Source organism: Argentina silus, assembly GCF_951799395.1.
Source record: "Argentina silus genome assembly, chromosome: 11".
NCBI classification, from domain to species: domain Eukaryota; kingdom Metazoa; phylum Chordata; class Actinopteri; order Argentiniformes; family Argentinidae; genus Argentina; species Argentina silus.
This window is the reverse complement of record NC_139665.1, coordinates 3,473,161-3,489,379: the sequence shown is the minus strand read 5'-3', so window position 1 is coordinate 3,489,379 and position 16,219 is coordinate 3,473,161. Positions and strand designations below refer to the sequence as shown.

Below are 16,219 nucleotides of genomic sequence, written 5' to 3'. Positions count from 1 at the left end.
TTAAGAACCATGCTTTCATGGTTATTACTGTAATTTCGGATGTAAAGCATAGCTCTATATCTGGATTTTGTCTGAGATTTTGCTGACAGAAAAGAGATCATATGGCACTGTTCAGGCTCTGTGATTTATTAAATATATATTAAATAGAGAGAGACAAAAAAATAAGTTTTTAACACTTCTACTGTAATGATAGATAACTTTTCTTCAAGTAGCCTTTTAAATTAAATTCTCAGAAATGCCATACAATTCACATAAACTACTGGTCATGATTATTTTCATACCATATTATTTAAAAAATAAATAATAATTTGATAATCATTAACCACCATATAACAAGTGATTGTTATTTTCAAGTTCTCCGAAGGTGCCAGGTGTGAGCCAGGCACTTTATTACCCGTATTGGTATTTCGTTTCCGCTCAGAATCTGAAATGTTCACAGAGTCGGTAATTAAATGTATTCTGGCCCCCGCGGGCATCTTGAATTTCTGTGATAAAGAATCAGCGTTCTATTGAGATTGTTATTAGGAATGTGCTTGACCTGCTGTCGCATGTAATGTGACATTTCACACGCTGGAAGCTCCATTCGCCCAGGTGTTTGTAAGTGCATAACCAGGAATAATAATTCCTGTCAAGTAGCTCTGTCCACTTATGCAGCCTTATCAAAAGTGACAGGCAAGTGGCAATTGAGTTGTCAATTACCAGGAAAAGTAGGTCTGGGTTTCCAGCAACTTCCAGGCCCTGCGGACATAGTACCCAAACCATCCAGTTATTTGTGCCTGATGCATATTTATGAGTTTTTGCAGTACTGGATGTACTTCAAGTGTGCCCTTACTGAGTTAAACTAAATGGATGCCGGTACCTGTATTTCTATTCTCGTCAATTTCTCAATGCAGTATAATTGAGATGATTTTTGCTATTTTGATATACCTTTATATATTTAATGACTTGCTGATCTTGTCCTTATGTTTTTTGGGGCTTTTTTCTCTGTGTATAAGAAGACTATTAGGCTACAGCTGAAATGTCTTATAGTATTTTGTGGCCAGCAACATTTTTGCCATTGTCAACAAACACTGAAGGGGAGTGTGAGAGGGGGCTCGGTCCCATCACCAGGGTGAGGGGTGCCACTGGGTCTGCTCATGCAGTGCACATTGCGTCAAGACAATGTGACGTGTAGAATTACATGTAATATATAATATGTGTTGCAGTATGAGACCCTCTCATCGGCTGGGATTGTCTGCGTTTGTGAAAATCGCACAGAGAGAAAGACTTCGTAAGAGATGAGTCAGAAGAAGACCGTGTAATAAAGAGTGACAGAGAAGGTCAGCTCCCTCTGTGTGTGTCTGTCCTTGGCAGGATCACACTGTCAGGTGTAGCGAGCTAGCCCTGTTCACACTGATGAAGGTGGGAGCTGTTTGCTCCCTGTCTCCCCTCTCCCTTCCTCTCCCCCCTCTCCCTTCCTCTCCCCCCTCTCCCCTCTTCTCCTCCCTATCCCTCCCCTCCCTTCGTACCCCTCGTTCCCCAGCAGGGCCATGTGGCACGATTGATTAAATCATTGATGACCGTGCTGAGGAGGTGAAATCCAGCACCCTAAGATAAGATCAGCCCCCTCATGACACCTAACCACTCCCATCCTGTCCCATGTGGGCCGGCCTGGATGGAGCGCTTTGATAACACTGCAGAGAGAGGCAACACTGCTCTATTATGGCATCATAGCCAGAGAGAAGCCACCTGGCATATAAACTCAGAACCCTAAAACCCAACCTGGACCGGGCCAGCTATATAGTATATGTCCTGCCTGAGGAGTCCTAGTCCTAGTCCTCATCGTATCTGCCCAGATGAATATGCAGTGGATAATGACGCGGGAAATGGTTTTCAGGAAAATCTGATTTACTCTGAAAACCGTTAAAAGGATGTAATTGTTGCAGCAATAAAAGGGGAAAGAACACGATGCTAGTTTAAAATTACCTTTACTTTCACAATTATACATTTTAAATATTGCATCAACTATTACCTCAATTAAATATAGTGAATAAAACATAGCTATAGAAATATAAGTATGAATTGCAGTGTTTTTATTCTATTCAGTCCCATTTTGACAGTTCAAACAAGTCTATCAGAGCTGAGTAACTTATTTTTCTATTTTATAAGTATGTTGACTCACCACTGAGACCAAGGGAGCCCAGCCTTCCCTTTTCACATTCTCATCGATCGAGACTGCTCTGGACCAAATCGAGACGGGCCAACTTATAAAATATGGAGCACTTCAACAGAATGACCTCAAAGGTTCAGAATTTCCCGAAATAGTAAAACAGCTTGTCCGCTGAAAGAAAGAAAGTATTGACGGGAGCCAGTCTCTGTTTCAATGCCATGAGAGGCCCTTATCTCCTCAGGATGTAAGGTCAGGGTATCATTACCTTATTTCTTTGACTGAACCCATCTGTCTGCCTGTCTGTCTGTGTCTGTCTGTGTCTGTATGTGTCTGTCTGTCTTGAGTTGGCTAGAGTTGAATCTCACTTTTGAATTGGAGCATTTGCAGGCTTCAGGCTGGGGCTACACAAACACACACACATACCCTCCCCAACCGCTATACAGTAATGCTCTTAGTTTGCCCTTGGGAACAATCAGCTAGTGCAGCAGAATGACGGAGGCAGGGGTGAAAATTATTGGAATAAGGTGATTGATCTGTAGCCTACAATTCAGTGGGAGTCGGCATCGATCAGAGCTTCTGTCAGTAAGTGTTCCTTATTGTGACCTGAAGCATTTTAGTCTGCATGATTTTACACTTTATGCTGACTTAAGCACTCACACACACACGCTCACCCCCGCGTACCCGCACACTTTAGAATTGAAAATTATCTCAAACCATTGGACAGTCGTTTTACTTTTTTTCATCGAGTATCAAGTGGTTTTGCACTGAGTCACGGTACCGTATCTCAAAGTCCGGACACTTGGGAATCTGGCACAGACATGTCTCCACTTCGTAGCCACGGTCCTGTTATAGTCAGGCACATTTGCACCATATAAATGGACGCACACTAGAGTGGAAAAGTCATTTCATCAGATTGTAATCTGTGAACTTTCTTCCGGTTCAAACTGAAAAATCCAAGTAAGTTTTCCCATCGGGATGTTTTCAAATAGCCATGAGAACTTGATTCATTGTTTAATGGATTTCATTTTCAGAAAAGTGAGGCGATCAAATCACTTTCTAGTAACAAAGCCCCAGGCGACGATGACTTCTCTGTTAACTTTTACAAACCGCTTATTGAGATACTTCCCGATAGATTATTAAAGTATACCACAAGGCGAAAGAGAGGCACCTTTCCAAAACCACTAAACTTCTCGATAACTCTGTTGCCCAAACCTCAAAAATAAATCATTTCATTCTACTTTGCCTATGCGATGCATTAACCATAATAATAATAATTTAGCAAAATGTTTTATTTGAATTTTTGTTTTAAATGTTTTGTTCATGAAACAATTTATCAACTTTGCATGGCCTAATATAGATTTAAGATGCTACTGCTCTTAAGTCGTTAAAGCAAAATATACCTTTAAAATGTACAGATAGACTCAACTTGAATATAGCTTTTTGAGCTATAAGCTATAAGCATTTAAATTGGTATACGTGGTGTTATTATTTGAAAATGACTTACAATGGGGATATTTGATTGAATTTCAGAATGGCACAGTGTTTACACACACTTTGCAGTGCATTCCAATTGTTCTACAGTATATCTAATTAATTAAATACAACAGACCTAAGTTAGACAGCTGCCAAATTGTCCCATTCCAGTGCATAAGGTATCTATGACATCTATTGTTCTGTATTTATGAGTTCAATAAGCTCAAACAAACTGCAGTCTGATGGCACGCTTTGGAAGTCTATAAGGGCATCTATTTCTACCTGTCTTTTCTATTAAACACTCTTGTTTTGATGGACAAACTTGATGGATTAAAATACAATGCACTGTGATTGTGAAAATTAATGCGCTTGTATTCCTGAAATCTGTAGGATAAATTCATAATATGAACCATAGAAAAGCTGCACTGCATACAACATATTTGAATAGAGTTGATTGCATATCACTATTTAAATATAAAGACATACATTATCTTGTTTCAGGTGGTCTATATTTAAATGAACAATGTTATCACTCCTGTTATTGTTATTGAATTCTGCTGGGAGACTGGATTTGTGTTTGATGCCCATGAAAACAACAATACAGGTTTTAACCCTAAGCAAGAGGAATTGTATTGTTTCCACAGCATATGAAGATTAGTTGTGTTAACTTTGAGCCATTAGGAGCCATGGCCTTGACTGTGGTGCTGATCACCAACACAGGGACTCCCTACTGACTTCATCCAGCAATTGTAGAAGTATTATCTACTCTATCTCTCTTCAATAACACAGGGTCAGAGGTCTGTTCGTACAGAAGTCTATGTCTGAAAGGCAACCCTCCTGTTTATTCCTCCTGTCAATCATAGAGGGACAGTAACAAAGACCTGTTCTCGCAGGGATGTCACATTGAAACTATTCGGGCAACATAAAGGATGGGTGGAATAGTAGCTAATATGATGTTGTGGCCTTTGGCAAGCAGCTGCAGCAGCTCTGTCCCCCTGAAAGACACAGCTGTGCAGCAGGATATATGAGGTGTGAATCTATTGTTTAGTTTAGCAACCCACACATAGTGTGCAGTGCTGTGGTTGTCCTGACACTGCATTCTACTCTGTGTGCTATCTGGGTGTTTTGAGCAGCGGAGCAGAGGTGTGGTGACATGTGTTTTTCATCATACTATGAATGGAATAAATTGAATAGGTGTAGTGTGTCTTCTCTACGCCTCTAGCTAATAATCTAAGGACTGCACAGGAAAATCTTTTTCAATAATGATTAAACATTTAAGCCATTGAAGCAAGGCTATAGATAGTGTGAACCGAAGCTTATAGTGTGGCGTGCGGTACTGCTCACACTGTAAGTTCTTCAAGGTGACTTTCGTGTCTTTGCCATGAAATTATCCTGACAGATCTTCTCATTTTCAGCGAGCGCTCAGCATGAGAAGGAAAATAAAAGCACTGTAATCTGGCAAATGTATTTAATTCTGAAGATGGAGAAATTAAAATAGATACGAGCACAGAAAAACATACTCCCTAAATGAGCGTTAAAGTTGCCCTTGGGGAGGGATGTGGCATAAATCAAGGGTTTTGTTACAGCACATTTGCAGTTAAGTACATCTGAGCACAGGGAGCTGAACGGTAATTAGGTTGGAGATTAATATGTGGAAATGTATTTGGTTTTGTAGCCTTCCCCAGTGCACGAGAAATAAAGAAAAGAATGGATCGCAAAATAGTGTTTGAGTATGAATAAAAAAAAAATCAAAGGAATCCCCTTGCTCCCCAATGCAATTATTTCCCATTCACATTAATTATTCCTAACAGATGACTTTAATGACTTTGAGTTAAGATTCCTGAACAGTGCCCGGTATGGGATCAGTGGAGGGAGAATGAGGTTTTACTTTCAAACTCTGGGAAAATACTGCAGACCAAAGGGTTCATGTTTTTGAGACGTCGATAGTGTGAAGTAATTCATATATAGTAGTTATTTTTCTTATCTTTCTTCTTCTTTTTTTTTTGGGGGGGGGGGGCGGGGGAATCACTGAAAATATCTATATATGATATATATTAAAATCATGTAGGTTTGTGTATGTTTAATGATAGATTCTGGATTGGTTATTGATGGTTATGTCTGCAGCAACATTATAATCTGAAATTCAAAATATATCTCAAGAAACTGTGTATTGTTTGAATGCCATATCATTTCGTTTAGTTGAATGTGTTGAATGACCCTCCCTCTGTATGTTGCGGAGACGGTTACAATTCAGTAATGTTGTCCGCACTTATGCTTTCAGAAACTCCACTCACGGATCATGGATTTGTCTGCGGCAGATTTGCTGCTGGAGTCGGGCCGAAGCAAAAGCTTCCTGCTATCCAGGAACACCGACTCTCCACCTCACGTAAGAGTAATGGAAAACAAACAGGTGCAATGTTTTTCTCTCCTCAGCCATGTGAGTTGTCCAGGTATTCTAACTGACACGCAGCTCCGGGAAATCATTACAGGGGATTAAAATACCAACCTAACTATTTGGGGATTTGATCCGCTCTTCTGGGCAAGCAGAGCTGGCCGTATCACTTGGCTCTAAGAGGAATAAATCCTTGTCATATTACCAGAAAACCATCGATTCGGGCTCGTCCTCAGTAAGAATGAGTCCAAAGGACAGTGTAGTACATTAGTCATCTTATATATTATGCATTAAGGTCTTGAAATGAATTCACTCTGTTCCTTCCCCTTTAACTCCTTGAGGACCCAACTTGATAAAGGGTCATACTTATTATGGATGTGTGGCAGAGGAAGTAGATGAAATAATAACAATGTATAATGTTGTAATTCAATCATGTAAAGTATTTATGTGTCTGCCCAAAGATAATGGGTTCTGTAGAAGTGATGCACAGACACTCAGATGTGATACTCTGCTGTGACAGGTCAGTTGCATCTGCATGTGTAGGAAGTGCACTATTTGCTGGGACAATTAGTGAGCTTCCCATTGAGTCTTTGACTCACACATCGATTCAAATTCTGCTTTTACGTTTGTTTGGACAACATTTTAGAATGTAACTGATGTAGGAAACATCTGTTGGTGAGACTGCTTATGAAAGCATGACAGATTGGTTTCTCAGCTGCTAATTACCGAGACAGATCCAAAGCTATCTTTCTCTATCTTCCCAAGAATACTTAATACTCTAAGTCTCGCACTTCGTCATCAGGTTTTTTATAAATGTACAAATAAAATGCAGTAGCTTTGCTTGCAATACAGTAATGCATAGTCACAGATTCTCAGCCCTAATCTTACCCTCTGACATCTCATATGACCCCATGAAGAGACCTCTCTCTGACACCCAACCCTCTCACCCCCACCGCCTGTCCTGTAGCTGTTACTCTCTGACACCCAACCCTCTCACCCCCACCGCCTGTCCTGTAGCTGTAACTCTCAGCTCCCCAAAGCCATTTGCTTTCAGTGGAGCTCCTCCTTGTCACCTCTTCCTCCTGACTGGAGCCAAGCCCTCTGCTGGCACCCTCTCTCTCTCTCACTGTCCCCAACCAGACCCTTAAGCTTCCCAAGGCATTAACACTGGAGGGTGACGGGAAAGCCATTTGATTAGTGTTAAAAAAAACACACTCTCCCGCAAGGAAATAATGTGTTCTAGGGAATTATAGATGCACCGCGAGTTCAGGCAGTAGTCATCCTGGTTCCCTTGTCATTTTCTTTATACATTTTCACTGAATCTTAATTTCCCTTTTCCAGACATCCATGATTGTTTGTGACAGTAAATCATAACATGGGTCTTTTTGGACTGAATTACCTCCTTTGCTTGTCATGCAGGATATCCAGCTTAATGGAAAGGCGGGTCTTCCTGTGGCTAAGTGTCTGAGCCAGCTGAGCCTGACAGTGCCAGCCCCAGTCTACCCACGCAGCAGCTGCAGCAGCAGTGAGCTGTCTCTGTCCAGCGCCTGCAGCGAGTACTCCAGTGGTTCCTACACCTGGAATGATGGACGCTCCTGTGGAAAAATGGTACAATGACCTCTCTCTCTCTCTCTCTCTCTCTCTCTCTCTCTCTCTCTCTCTCTCTCTTTCTCTCTCTCTCTCTCTCTCTCTCTTTCTCCCCCTGATGTCCTTGTTGTCACAAACACTGTCCCTCCTAAAGACCTCTTCATCCCCACTACCCCCCTGTACAGTTTCTCTACTGTAAATAAATAAATAAATGTAAAAAAAGCATAGATTACTTTTTTCTTATGATGTACTGATGGATAGATGATTCACTTGCTTAGACAAATGTATTTGTTGTAAGTCACTTTGCATAAAGACATCTGCTAAATGCCATAAATGTAAATGTAAATCAGAACACTTTCTTGATAATATGACACACGAGCGTATTAAGATGTACAAATTAAAATGTAAATTAAAGTTTATTAGTCACATTTTACGTTTGTATAAATGACTGTGTGCTGCAATTATGAAAGAAACAACACAGTATGAACATGCTGTTACTTAGCATTAGCATTGCTTGGCTGATATCACACAAGTTGAATGAGGACTACATAATGTTCCTCTTGTGTCGTGTAATAACACAAACTTTTAACTGCATTTATCTTGCAATTACTAAATGACGATGCACAGTAACAACATGTAACAACTCTGTTACTAGAGTAATTACAATGTTACTACACAGGTTATTATTGTGAAGTGCTTTTTCAGGTTTCATAAAGACCAATTCATTGGCACATTTAGGAGCCGATAAAGTGAATGATATAGAAACCTGATGTGCTGAAATGGGAAAATGCCATATTTCGTCAGGGAATCCATATTTGGTTTTAGTCATGCCCAGGAGGGTTTAATATCTCCATGAGGCCATGAAAAGGATACAAAATTGTAATTGCAGACTGCGAAACAGCTTGTCATCTGCTTGTCAAGTAATCATCTCACTCTACAGCCAACTATATGGAAGAGTATTAAAATGAGATTCAGTCCAATTCCTTTGAGAAATACAATTTCAAAACATGTGCTGGAAAACCATCATGTCCATACAGGAACATGCAGCTGAACAGCTCTGTTTAGATGGCTTTATAATGAATTATGTCTCTTTCTCTCGATTTCTCCCCCAGTCCTCTCTGACCTGGGAGAAGAGGCTGAGTCTGGGTTCCTCAGCCCCCAGTAACATCTGCGCCCCCCTAGAAGAGCAACCCCCCACCAGGAGGAAAGAGAGCCACATCCTGGAGGGGCTGAGGAAGCTGCAAAGGAGGAAACCCAAGGGCTCCTCCTCTTCCCGGGTCTCCAAGTCAGGCGACAAGGACTGCATGAACTCTAATGAGGGGATCTACTCCTTGGGGATCAAGAGTGGGAGCAAAGGGGTCTCCAAGCCCCCCTATGTGGGTAGAACTGTTGCCTCAGGGGTGGGGGTCAAGAAGTTTTCTTATGACTCTGATGATGCAGACGATGAGTCACCGCACTCAGCTGACTGTAGACTAGACAGTGTCCCCAGTAAGGATGGGTGGATGTACTATAAGAAGCTGTCTCACAGCGTGTCTGACAGTCTGTGCAGCTGGGAAGGGCTGCAGGACAGTGGGTTGGGGGGTAACAGCAGCACAGGGCCTACAGCCACAAAGCACCTGCCCTGCTATAACTCTAAGGAGCGTCCTGAGAAGCTCATGAGCTTCATCAACAGCTTCCTCTCGGGTGGGCGGACCTCGGCCTTTCTCAAACCCTCCCTGTTGCACTTTGAGGTCAGCCCCACAGAGCCAGACTGCCCCCTCCACCTCTCCGACACTGACAACACTGAAGACATCCACTCTGAGGTCAGTGACCACCGGCCGTCTCTCAGCCGGCCTGCAGGGCAGCTGGAGAAGGACCCTAGGAGGCTCTCCAGGGATGCTGCCAAGGTGCTGCCCGCCCAGTGCTTGAGGAGGGACCCAGGCCGAACCCAATCTGCTGATGGAAGGCCCAGGCCCTTCAGCTTAATTAAGGAGCGCAAGGGGGTGAAATGCACCCAGTCTGAGGAGAGTATCATGGCTATATTTGATGCAGATGGAGAGCCCATTGAGCTCAGTGCCCAGCAGCCTTCCACTGGTACTGGGGCTCGAATAGACATTCCTGGTGGCAAGGTGGTTGCTCAGTATACAGAACTGGTGCCTCAGGAGAGGCCAATTCAGCAAAAAGGAGGAAACACAAGGAACTACAGTGTGCTTGAGTCCCCAGAAATGCCACCTGAGTATCAGAGTATAACTAACAAAACCACCCATAGCAGGGAGGGTAGTGCAGAGAGGCTGCCAACACATTTAACTCCACAGCGGAAATTGATAAAGCCACCTAGCAATCGAGCCAACAAGGTCCACTCTGTCCCTCCCATGAACAGTGCCCCCAGCCCAAAGGCCAACAGTTCTAAGATACCCAACCGGGGAAAAGGTTCTCCACTGAAGGTGTCCAAGAGCCCAGCCACTGAAACAAGCAACAGTGGAACACCTGCTCAGTCCCCCTCCTCCCCGCCAGTCAAAATGTCCAGGTTCATAAAAACACCCGGTGGAGGATGTGCTCAGAGCCTAAAAGCAGCGTCCCTGAGCTCCAAATTCCCAGGGAGGAATGACTGGGGGAAGGGCTCTTTGTCCAGTATCCCACCAAGCTCCCCTCACCTCCCCAGGAGGCACATGGAGCACGTGGACTATGGAGAGCAGCCTACCAGAGACCGACACTGTGAAGCCAGCAAAACTGAACTCAGGTCCCCCTCCCCTCCCCCACCCCCAGGTCGCACCACCTCCTTACTGATCAGACCAAACTATGATGGGTCACCTCAAGCACTTATACCCCCGGCTCAACCATCCACACCTACCACTGTGAGGGGGCCACCCCCAAGTTACCACCCCCCACCTGTACCAAATATGCAACATTCTTTACCCTACAAGGGCCATGATACTGTAGACTTGGATGCAGGCTATGGTACCGCAATCGCACCTCAGAAACTGGTTGACAAAACCAGTCAGCACCTTCAAAAGTCCCCTGCTCTGAGTCAGAGCGCCTCTAAAGGCACTTCCAAACGGGTTCCCACAAAACTCTACCTCCCCTCCTCAGCCTCAGGATACGTCCCAGATCATCCTGAAAATGCACCTAAAAGCTCAAAGAATGTTCCTCCCTCATATGGCTTGCAGAAAGGCACTTCACTGCAGAGCACATTTACAAGTAAAAAAGGAGCTACTAATGAAAATAGCTATCCTTTGTTGTATAAGACCTCCAGTAGTTTACCTGTGTCTCTGCAGAGCCAACCTCAGTGTGTAATAGAACCTCAAGGTAGTGTGATGCAACCTCCCCAGGTTGTGGTAAACCCATCCAGCTCTGCAGCAGGCCCTCCCAACTCAGCAGAGAAAACATCAAAGACACGCATTCCCATGGGCTTCAAAGCCTTCGTAAAATCTCCCCCTTCGCTGATGAAAAGCTCCACGGTACCAGGAAAGCAAGAGAAGGACCATATCAACTCTGCCTCCAAAGAGACTGTGACTTCTAATGCTTCCACCCAGTGTGAAAGTTCACAGACAATTTATAATATTGATTCACCGCCCACCGCGTCTATCACAGAGACGAAAGCTGAGGCCCAGTGCAGTTTACGAGAAGGGGAGACGCAAACTGCTGTGTTAGCACAGGATGGGGAGGTGTGTGATAGGGTGGACCAAGACAGTAGACTGTTCAAGAGATCCATATCTGTTACCACCAAACCTTATCTAAAGCCTGCTCTAGGGATGAATGGGGCCAAAGCACGCAGCCAGAGTTTTAGCACCCACTATATGGAGAAACCCAGCATCAACGTGGCAGACGGACCCGTAAAGATCCGAACGCACATCATCACAAACTCTGGGGAGAGAGGGAACTCATTAACGAGACAGAGCTCCTTTGTTGAGGGCACTCAGCTGAAACACAGCGGCGGGCCTGGGGAGAGCCCAGTCCGTTGCCCCGGCAACAGGTTGAGCTACTATGGGGGAATGACAGTCTCTAACAGCCACCAAGGCCTCCCCGAAAAGGCCTCCAAATCAGGCTCCAGAGGTGAGGGGTCACTGAGCGCGGTGAAGGGGGAGGGTGTCATAGCGCCGCCTCAGAAAGAGGTGCGTAGTTTGCCTCTCACTGACAGGATTGGCATGAAACACTCCAGGAAGCCCGTGAAGGTGGCATCCCATCCCCAGTTTGAATCGCCGTCCTCTCCTGTGTACAGCCCAGAGGCCGCAACACAGGGAGGCAAAGTGATGAGCCCTGTTAAACTGGACCTTACTACGGGTAGCAAAGCGCAGGCAGGATGCTCCCAGGGAGTGTCAGATGAGGGAGAGAAACCAGCGAGCCCCATGGTCTCCACCATTGAGGAGAAGGTCATGATGGGGATCCAGGAGAATGTGCAGAAAGGTCAGGGCCAGGAGAAGATCATGGCATCGGAGGTCAAGCAAAAGATGGCTCCCTCTCTGGCCAACTGGTTTGGCTTCCGTAAAAGCAAGCTACCAGCGTTGAATGGAAAGAAGTCTGACGCCCCGAAAGGGAAAGAGGAGAAAAAAGAGCTGAAGATTGGATCAGTATTGGGAGGCAAGCAGATAAAGTCTGACAAGAAGAAGGATAAGAAGAAAAATGACACCCATAGTCAGGAGCAGACACTGTCTGAGAACAGCAACAAGCTGAGCTCCATAATGGATCACTGCAATATTCAGATGGGGCAGATAGCCAATCAACTCCAGTGTTCTACGGCCTACATCGGGAAAGATCAATTCATGAAGGAACTTCTTGGCAGGTTGGTAATACAACAGCAACAACTTTAGCTGATCTTAAAACAACACTATGATAATACTACATTGTCAAGTATTACATATGTCTTTGCATGATTAGTCACAGGAACAAAATCAGGGTTTAAAACAGTGATTAGATTACTTGTCTCTTGTGATGTTTCTAAGATTGCTGATTATTCAATTTGCACTTCTCCCAGTATTACTAACAGTATTAGCTGAGGGTGAATAAAGTCGCCCAAATTGTCAACATTCTAGAGTGCTGAGGGTGAATTTATTCACCAAAAATGCATACATTATGATCCTTCATTTTGTAGCCAATCAAAGTGTTGTTGCTAGGTAAACACCACATAGAACACTTGGCACTCTAGGTGGTGAGTGTTCTGGAATTCTTTGGCAGTTGGTGACTTAAGTAAAACATGCAATATGTTTGCATATACAAAGAAAGCAACTACAGCTTTTGAGCTGTGGTTCAACTTGAGTGAGCTTAAGCACCTCCTAGACTAGAGACGCTTTCGGGCCCGAGGTATTTCAGCTGAAAAAGCATAGCATTACACATCCTCCAATAAATTGATACACTACCTCAAATCACAACTGACAGATTTTATCAAGAGTAGTTACAAACATTTGTCACTCAATGACACTGGAGTCGGGGAGAGCACTACAAAAAAGGTTATTTTAGTTTTCACGGCAGCGGAATATGCCAGCGGTATTGAAGGAGGGCAAATGTAATTTATCAACAGGATCACTTTCTACGTGCACAGTTGATATGAGAGCAGCTCAACAGACAAAAAAATGGATCAAATCTTGTTTCCTCCAGGAGTGTGGTGAAGGGCGACTCCCTGGCTGCCTCTCTGCCGGGTATCTCCATCCCCAAGAAACACAGTGAAATCAGGGGAGATATGGAGATCTGCACCGACACTGCTGTGAGTGAGGCAGCACCCCTGTAATGAAACCTTACGACCCCAGGTTTCTGTTTTTTTCACTTCCACCCAGGATATTACAGAGGTCTCTCTCTCTCTCTCTCTCTCACACACACACACACACACACACACGCACGCACGCACACACACACACACACACACACACACACACACACACACACACACACACACACACACACACACAATCTTATCAGTATAATTTTCCCCTAAACTCAGTGTCCATTCTTTATAATACGCTGATCCTTGTCAGTTGTGTATTTTAATATTATACGTATGTCCTCTATATCATTTTCTGTTGCTGATATTCTCTTCACAATGAGTGTACACACACCTGCCATTCAAGTTCCTGATACACACTGACACATAGAGGTCACTGAAGACACTTTGTTGAAAATGTGCTCAGAAAACGACCGACAGTACAACTCAATCTTTTACCTTGTGAGGGTATTCTTTTTTCTTTGTCAGGGACAGAAACAGCAAGGAGAAGTGTGTGTGTGTGTGTGTGTGTGTGTGTGTGTGTGTGTGTGTGTACGGTTGGGGAGGGGGGAGAGAGAAAGGGAGAGAGAGTCTGACTGCAATATGCAGGAAATTCAATCCAGCTGATGTGGAATTTTGATAGCAAAGAGGAGCATCTTATCACAGACACTCAATTTAACAAAGGCCCATTACAATCCTTGCAGCCCTTCCGCTATCTACCCTCTACAGAAATACAACAAAATAAGAGTTCATTTATGACCCCCACACTCCTTTATACCTGCAGAGAACACTTCTTTAGCATCCCCTTCACTGTTAGAACAGATCTGTATACTGTATGGTTACTGTGTTGCTTCTTCAAACAGAACTTATATTGTGAGTCTCTATTAGTTTGGTTTCTGAAGTGCAAGTTCCTTTTTACCTATTAGAAATTATGAACTCCCTTCCCCTCTCCATTTTGTTTGAGAGGTACAGGGAGAAATGTGCAGCAAAAAATCTTGACAAATATGGATAACACTTTTTGTTCACATTGTATATTTGCCTCTGTGTTAGTAACATTTCTCATTTTTAGTCTCCAGACTAGCCCCATAAAAGTTTTCCAACATATAATAATAGAAAGGTGTACTTTGCCTGTGTGAGGTTTATGAATCACAATCATGAAAGAACAGTTTGTTATCATGATGTTCAAGGAATGTTATGGCCCTGCACAGCAGATTTGATACACTAACACAGAAGCAATGATGAATATAATGCAAATAAATATTGTTTCAAGGTTAATTAAATAGTTGAATTACATTGGGACAGTATAACATTGATGATAAAGATTTCCTAATATCCCCCCCTACACACAGACCATCATTGTGACACAGAAGACCAACCTGAGACCTGAGAACGAGGAGGACCCGGCCCCAGGGCCAACCTGCCAAGACCACATGATTGGTAGGTGTTATTCTTCTCTGCAGTGATCCTACTTTTGCTACTTCCTGCTCTGGAAAAATATACATACAGTACAAACAGAACACATTTTCAACATTGGCATTTTCAGTTTTAAAGAGTTTTTGGTTGGTAGAACAAACACCTTTTTGTAGATGCCGTAGGGCTGCTACCTTTTTGTTGAACTAGATGTTACAAGATGTTGCTTTCCATAGCTTTGAAAAACGTTAGTACAGTACGCAGAGTTCCTTTCCTGCTCACATGACTTACTGCTCCTGTCACTTTGTTTGAGGTTTATTGAGGTTATCATCACATGTTGTAAATCTAAAGCCATTCAACAAATCCTTTTAACGCCACTTGCACACTGTGTGTTTCCCATACAGAAATGTGCGGGGTGGCAAACAAACCGTTGACAGTCGTATACAGTAAATGACATGCAGGCTGTCACCACAGCAGCTGTTCTGAGTGCCCCAAGTGAAACCCGCTTTACGTGCGATAAGAAAGAAAAAAAAATAGATGTATGAGTACATTCACAATGACAGGGAAATCATTACTGGCTGTGTGTGACATTGGCAAGTTTAAGACTCTCTCAGGATTGGACTAGGTCAGCATAATCAGTGTCTATCAGAGCTGCATAATGCTGGGTACTTTTCCCTCTGTGGAATGTTTCAGCATGTTAATGTGCCACTCAATACTCCATCAGAGGAGATGATGACTGTTATCCCCGTCTGTTATCCCCTTCTGTCCTGCTAGCGTTGCTCTCACATACTGTATGCGCGTAGTGAAATACAGTCATTTACAACTCATGCAAGGTGTTAGAAAAGGTCTTACAGAGGCACAGTGTTTTCTATTCTCATACTTGTGGTTTCTACTTCTCCTCCTTGAAGATGACTTTGTTTTGACTTGTATTGATTTATCCAGGGATGTGATTTTCATTATGAAAATCCCCATGCATTTGCATCCTTGATTTAACTTATTCGTTTTTTATTGAAGTTAATTGCCATTTATTTAAAGAATAGACATTATGGGCATAGATTTGCAGGATATTTCTGACATTTTATCTTTTAACAAGATGGAAACCAATCTATAGTTGCTAAAAAAGAAAAAAAAAGAAAACGTTTAAAAAGCTTTGACTTGACTTTAATACCATACCCTGTGTATCGAAACTCCTTCTGTTATACTGTGAGAAATTGTTTTAAAATGGGCAAGTTTCCAGGATGTATGTAAATTAGCTTGATTAGAGTTAGTCCCATATACTGTAGTGGAAGAGAGCCAAAAATAAATTTCTTAATCGTTTCTGTATTCTAATTAACTGAGTGGCATTTTTAATTCTGCCAGCTAAGCAAATCTATCCAACTCCCCTCAGTATGAATTAAATTTGTCATAAAGATTTCAGCAGTGTCCACTTATAGCTCCTGAATCCTGCCTAGCATATAATTTCATGCTGGCATTTACAGGTTGAATATAAGTCACACATTATTTTGCAATATCTCTGTCTTATTTTGTAAGAGTGCAG

The 16,219-nt window shown here is 43.1% G+C and overlaps 1 protein-coding gene across 3 annotated transcripts in view; it reads left to right on the top strand.

Moving 5' to 3' along the window:
- LOC310812413 (nck-associated protein 5-like) overlaps positions 1-16,219 on the top strand; it is a 110,335-nt gene that overhangs the window by 80,076 nt on the left and 14,040 nt on the right. For 2 of the 3 annotated variants that reach the window (XM_083680957.1, XM_083680956.1), the window contains exons 10-14: positions 5,904-6,008; positions 7,434-7,622; positions 8,714-12,360; positions 13,173-13,278; positions 14,622-14,709. In XM_083680957.1, coding sequence (XP_083537083.1) covers positions 5,904-6,008; positions 7,434-7,622; positions 8,714-12,360; positions 13,173-13,278; positions 14,622-14,709 — 4,135 coding nt within the window. Of the gene's footprint in view, positions 1-5,903; positions 6,009-7,433; positions 7,623-8,713; positions 12,361-13,172; positions 13,361-14,621; positions 14,710-16,219 lie in introns of those variants that run through there. The other variant, XR_014554520.1, reaches the window with a different exon arrangement.